Source organism: Theobroma cacao, chromosome 6 (assembly GCF_000208745.1).
Source record: "Theobroma cacao cultivar B97-61/B2 chromosome 6, Criollo_cocoa_genome_V2, whole genome shotgun sequence".
In the NCBI taxonomy this organism is placed as follows: Eukaryota; Viridiplantae; Streptophyta; class Magnoliopsida; order Malvales; family Malvaceae; genus Theobroma; species Theobroma cacao.
In genome coordinates, this window is record NC_030855.1 from 21602340 (window position 1) to 21608758 (window position 6419).

Genomic DNA, 6419 nt, shown 5'->3' on the forward strand with positions numbered 1-6419 from the left:
CTCCCCTTGCTTGGTGCATAACCATTTTCGATCCCCCTCTTCATGACTGTGCCGTAGATTAACAGAAATCTTCCGTTACGAGTGCAAATCCTGGGAGAGTAATGGAAGATGGTTGGTGCATTACGGTTCAAAGGTTTATGTAAAACAAGGACATGAACAATAGTACAGCAAGTTTTAGTTTTTACTGAAAATCAGATTGGAGATCAATCAGCTTAAGCCATGCTCTTTATCACCCTCGCTTTTTCTACTTTTGACATTTTCAGTTGTCTGAACCCATCAAACTCATGGATAAAAGTCCTTTCTTTTCTTTTCCACCCTTTGATTACTCTCACCAACATTCATAAAAGGAAAATGCATGGTACAAATTAAACAAAAGTCATCCGAATGAGAAGAAGAGGTTCAGAATTACTAGTGTTGGGAAAAAGCCACTGCTCCTCAGAGAATATGCTTGGCACAAATCAACCAAGTCCATGAATCAGAAATTGCTTGGTAATTGGTGTCGCTCGCCAAAGGCGTCAAACAGAAATCTAGTGCAGTGCTGGGGTAGCACTGGAGGGAAAGTTAGTTAACTTAAAATCCCAGAGGAACCAAAGAGATCAGAGAGGAGCCACCGATGCATAAATTGTCAAAACCAGCGTGCATGCTTTGCCATGGACCGTGGCCCTTGGATCACCGAGGCAATTCCAATTTTCAAGCCCAAATTATGCTTTTAAGCCCAACAAGCCACACCAAACCACGGGGGGTTTGGAGTTTTGGTTGACATGGGTCTAGTCTCTTTCAGAGGTTGAAGCTTGCCGGAGCCCAAGTCTTCAAGGCTACTGGCTGATCTATGCCGAACCAGATCGCAGTAAGGGACATAAAAGAGTAGAGAGATTACACAGCTGATTCCCCTTCAAAAAAAGCCAACAGCACAGTTCCACATGAACTTTAAGCCATTAGAAACTAGCCCTTGTATTTAGTTACTTTTGAGCCTCAACTTAGAGGCTCCATTAAGTCAGGTAATTTGATAAATGATCCTTCCCTTGTGTAATTTTTCTTTTACATGCAAAGAGAAAAAGATTGGGATACTGGAACAAACATTATTCCATGTTTTCACGATGCATGCTTCCTTTGGAACGAGAGATCATTGGGTGTGAAAATACTATTGGCATTAACATTAATTGCATCGATTGCAGTATTCATTTTATCTTTCATTTAACAACAATAAAAACTGAGGCCACGCTATTAAATACAACACTCTTGGACCATCACTAAAGCTCAAGACAGAGGACATGAGATTTGCTACTTGGGGGCTCAAGGAGTGTATGAGCAATTTTACTTTTATTCATTGTTTACTATATTATGACAACCAGCCACAACAGATGTAATGGGATGATGGCATTCTTCCTGTCTGCCGAATGTATTCTGCTTGAGCAGCAGTCCTTTCAGCTTCTCGATTTTTTCTGGCTTCAGCTGCAGCTCGTTTTTCTTCTGATCTTTGCCTAGCCATAGCAATCTTCTTCACCATCTTTGCTTGAGCTTGGGCTCTCATTTGCTCTACTTTCGCCTGAAAAGCGACAGACTTACAATTATTACCAGCACTTATAGCTCAGCACATGGCCACATAAATGATCTTTTCGGATTGCAATCTTTCTGGTTAAACAAAGGCTCAAGTCAAATGTTTACAGATTTTGTAATGGCACTTAATTCAGTTAACTGCATTATCTCCACCTAAAACCAAACCATTTCGCAAGGTTCATTTCCACTGAATTGTGTTAGAGATTTGAGTATAAGATTAACATAAGTCTCTTTCCTACTAATTTTTTATCCAGGTTCACTCTCTTTCTCACTGAGCTTTTACGTAACCAATTACCATCAAAGAAGAGCTCAGTACTCTTTAAATTTTCATAATAAGAATTACTTTTGAGTATGCGTCAAAAAGGGATTTACATACCTCTATTCTCCGCATCTCTGCTTCTAGTTTTGCTCTCTGCTGACTCTCCCATGCTTGAATTTTGATCTCTTCACGTTTATACCTAATAAATTGAGATATGCATTCAGCAAAAGTAAAAAGATAGGACATAATTTTATGAGCATACAATACTGAACAAATTGGCGAAGTATTGGGTCATATGAGAACCTTGCTGTATGCCTAGACTTTTCAGCTTCCTCCCATGCTGCTGCTCGCTTTTCATATTCAATCTGTTCAGGCTCCTCTGTATTACTGGTTTCAACTGAAGATGTATTGTTTTCCTTCTCATCTTTGCTTGCCCAAGCAGCGATATTCATCTTGCCAAGCTGGACACCAAGGGCTACAATCTCTCTTCTTGTCTTGAGCTTCAATTCTTGCTCAGACAACTCTTTCTTGCGATTATTAGTGGGACGCTGTGACTCATCATCTGTAGTGTGGTCCAAAGGCGTTGATGTTGGTTCCCCTCTACGGGGAGTTGATGGAATTGAAGATGTTGGGCTTCGGAGTGGGGTTGTTGCCCCTGCAGGTGTAGCTGTCCTAGAAGGCTCTTGACTTGTAACAGGGGTCATTTCTGTTCCCATATCTCTCATAGAAACTGATCTTATTGCAGGTACAACTGCAAGGTCAAATCTTCAGGTATGAGATATAGACTAAAGAATAAATAACTGCAAGAAATGAATTGTGAACTAAAGAAGATAAAAAAAGCTTCAGGCCATATGGAGGGGTATAATGAAAAGAAAATAATATTGCAACTTTTGTCCAAAATTTAAAAAGAAAAAGAAAAAACTGGGCAATGTTGTGACAGCAGAAAAACCAAACTCTACAAATTCCCAAAAAAAAATTTCATCTTATAAAGGAGCTGGAAATTCCTATTTGTGCTCCCTACAGGGTTAGCTGACCATCAAGATGGTTTCAGGGCCCATATAGAAATCATCAAATGCACATGTAATTATATTATGGCTTAACCCACAAACCCTTCAGTCAAAGATTGCAAATGCATAAAATTCTGCTCCATCAAATGAATTCCAGCATGAAACATAGCATCCATTTGGAGACAAGCAGACTGGAAGAAGCAGTTGCTCAGCCCCATGACTCAAATCTGTTGCATGCGGATCAACATTCAATGTTCTTAATCACATTATAGTGCAAGTGCTCATTACATTGGTCCAATGGTACAGTATACTAAATATCAACCTGGATGTGCAGTGCATCAGTAAAAATGCAGCAGCAAAGTGATAAAAGCTCAATGAGCAAATTTACCTGTAGTATCTTCTGCTGAACTTTCCCTCTGAGCCACTTCTCTCAAGTCCTTACTGTGAGGATACTGATCACTTGACAGATTTCCTCCACACGCTTGAGCTGAAATTGGATGAGCTCCAGCAGGAATAAAAGAGAACTTCTCGAAAGGCATCTGCACAGCAGATTGACAGAAATCTACCCTCTTAGTGTCAGCTATGCGATTAACAGCTGACCTCTGATCATAATTTGCAGATTCTGGAGCAACTCTCACCATATTTGTCATGTGAAAGCGATTAGCTTGGTTGTTAAATGCATTCTTCTTAGCATAGGTAGCTTGCAAATTTTGCCTGTTCATTATCCATTTCTCTGCATCATTCCACTTAGATGACATAGGTCTTGAGTATGACCTTGTCATGGAATTAGGAAGTGCTCTCTCCCCTTTGTGAAACTCAAAGCTTGATGAACTAGCATTACTATCATAATCAAGATTTTCATCTTCTATGGTCCTTATTGGATGAATTGCACTAGAATTACCATTATCACTCTTTGAGAATTGCTGCAACTTAGAACGACCCACATCGATGCTCTCCCTAGGCAGTGACTCCTTTGGTTGGCTAGAAATTTGATCGTTTAGGCTGGAATCCAACACTGTCTCATTGGATATTTTGACAGGTGCAACATCTAAGCTGGGAACTGTGATTCAATCAAATATGTATAAATCATGATGCAGATTTAGATAAAACACTTTGCATCTGCTCCCTGTCTAAATCCAGGCCAAGAAGCAAATGGAATCATATTTAGCCGTGTTAGAGCTACTATTCAAATTTATGTTTCAACAAAAAAAAAATGAAAAAAACTTAAAACAACATGTTAAAAGCGCATCTAATTTCAGGCGATAAGAGCTTCAAGAGTAGCAGAGTTCTACCCAGATAAAAAATTTTCTGAAGCTTAGCTACTAGCATCATTAAGGGCAAAGAAAAAAAAAGAAATTACTAGCTTTACAGCACAGAAGAAGACCAATATAAAGGTAATAATAATAAAAAAAAGGAGAGAGACTAACAAACCTTCCTCATAAAACTCTCCACTCTTAGAGGCTAATAGACTGTTGACAAACTCAGCATCCTCAATCCTAGAAGGAGATGTCCTTGAAGAGTTGCTGTTTGATCCATCCTTCTTTCTATGAAGAGGACCCATCAGCTTCATCCTCAATTTACTTGGTGAAATAGAGATACCGCTCTGCAATATAGATCACAAAAGAGATTTCAAAGGAAAGAAAAGAAAGAAACTGTAATCCACAGCTTCAAATGATAAAAAGAAAGCTTCCCTTTACGTACAGTCAGTTTACCAAAGTCATTTTCCTACGCCCATATTAAACTTTCGATTAAATACGAGAAAAAAGATCATGATCCCTTTCTATTGCCTAGCATCCATCAATAAAGAGAAAATGTAATACAAACAAATTAAACCTTCCCATCACAGCCCACTTTAAAAAATAAAATCAAAATCAAAATCATTCAACTTCCTGCATAAAACAAGTGAGGACAACCAATTCCCAATTTCCCATCATCTTCAAAGCCTCCATCTTTAGCAAAAAAGGAAGAAAGAAAAAATCAACCCAATACCAATAAATTGTTTGGCCTCACTTTTAATTCAACAAAAACTTTGAACTTCAAAATTTGTCTAAAACCAGATCAAAACAAAAACCAATCACCGCCGAAAGCCAAGTTTCTTTTTTTCATTTCACATTTTAACTCCCTTTCTAAAACAAAGTTGCCATTAACAATTCATAAACCAAAATTTCTAAACCCCGTTAGATTACAAAAGCTCAAACAACAAAAAAATAATGGCTTACCTGAACTTTGTCTATTCTCTCGTACTCCATTAGATTTCTCTCCTCTCTTTCCTTCTTTAACTCTAATAAGGCTCCAAACGAGCTCTGTTTCCTTTCGTTCTCTCACTGTAGAGTTTCTAACTTTCTAAGTTAAACAAGCAGAGAGAGAGAAAAAAAACCATGACAGTCTCTGTGCTTTGAGTGTTTTGTAGCCGACAAGTGTATACGAATGTGACCACTGTTCAAATAATGGATCCTCGCTTCTTCTCACCTCTCTCCATTACAACCTTCTACTCCTTCCCCCTTTCTGATCTCGCCACGTCATCACTTCATGGGGGTCCTCTGACGTGGCCGTATCAGGGTGGGCCGACCTATGGGAACTCTTGCTCGGCGCTAAGAAGAAGTTCAACCTTTGAACACAAAGCTAGCCCGAGGAATCGCCGATTAATACAAAAACGATTTCTTTTATAGTAATTCTTTCAATTAGTGGGTACTAAGAACTGGGTTCTTCTTTTCTTCGACAAAAGACAACGGAAAGTATAGAAATGATGAAGACCCCAAGGCCTCGAACCTTTTCAAGAACTGCAATGATGAAAAAGTGGAATTTTATTTTGCATTGAATAGTAACTGCCCATTGCCTTCTAAAGCAGCAATTGGGTCATTATCAATCATTCACAAAATTTGCAAGTATAGGATGGAAACTCCATTATTATTACACTTTCTTCCCTTTTTTTTTTATTCACTGTTTTGAGGATTAACTATGTTTAAATGTTTACAGAACAGCACATTTGAATTAAGTAGTAAAATCTGAAATGATAATAATGCCAGATCAATCAAGTCTAATCATTTAATTTATGTTCTTTCTTTAGTAATTAATGACCTGGAAAATTTGACTGGTTGGGTGGTCCTCACTATTCCAATGTTTGACCAACGTGGATAACAACATTTATTGTTAGAGTCCAATTAAGATTTTCTACCCCTTATTTATTACCCACGTTTTGCACACAAAAATGTAAGTATTATCCATAAGTGAATAATACGGTCAAATTAAGTAATTAGTTCTTTTATATTTTATTAAGATAATAAATTTATTTTTTATATAATAATTTCTATAAATTGAGTAATTATATTTTTTAAATTTAATAATATCAAATTAATTATTATGAATTTTAAAATTTATATATTAATTATGTTGTTATAATATTTGATTGTGTTGATAAGATTTTTTTACTGATATAATATTAAATTATGTAGCATTTCACGAATGATATAATGATAGTATTGACAATTATATGACGTAATCAAATATTGATATTGATTTTACAAGTATTAACGTGAAATTGTCTTGTATGAGATTACCGTATGATAAAAATGTTTAAACTACTTAAATACTAACAG

General features: G+C 37.0%; 1 protein-coding gene across 2 annotated transcripts; it reads right to left on the reverse strand.

The window, feature by feature from the left end:
• Positions 1132-5600, reverse strand: LOC18596442 (titin homolog). Of its 2 annotated transcripts, XM_018122910.1 has the most exons (7): positions 5043-5599; positions 4255-4426; positions 3462-3883; positions 3212-3362; positions 2120-2567; positions 1934-2015; positions 1132-1546 (listed from the first exon to the last, which is right to left on the reverse strand). In XM_018122910.1, the coding sequence occupies exons 1-7, from the start codon at positions 5070-5072 to the stop codon at positions 1340-1342; spliced, it is 1512 nt and encodes a 503-aa protein (XP_017978399.1). In that variant the 5' UTR covers positions 5073-5599; the 3' UTR covers positions 1132-1339. The 2 variants fall into 2 exon arrangements, with proteins under 2 accessions (XP_017978399.1, XP_017978398.1); XM_018122909.1 differs by having other exon boundaries at positions 3212-3883; positions 5043-5600.

Excerpts from the sequence above, each read along its gene's own strand:
- LOC18596442 (XM_018122909.1), bottom strand. The coding sequence starts at position 5,072 with ATGGAGTACGAGAGAATAGACAAAGTTCAG. Across the intron at positions 2,568-3,211 it reads TTCAGCAGAAGATACTACAG|TTGTACCTGCAATAAGATCA; the intron begins GTAAATTTGCTC and ends TTGACCTTGCAG. Across the intron at positions 2,016-2,119 it reads AAGTCTAGGCATACAGCAAG|GTATAAACGTGAAGAGATCA; the intron begins GTTCTCATATGA and ends TCAATTTATTAG.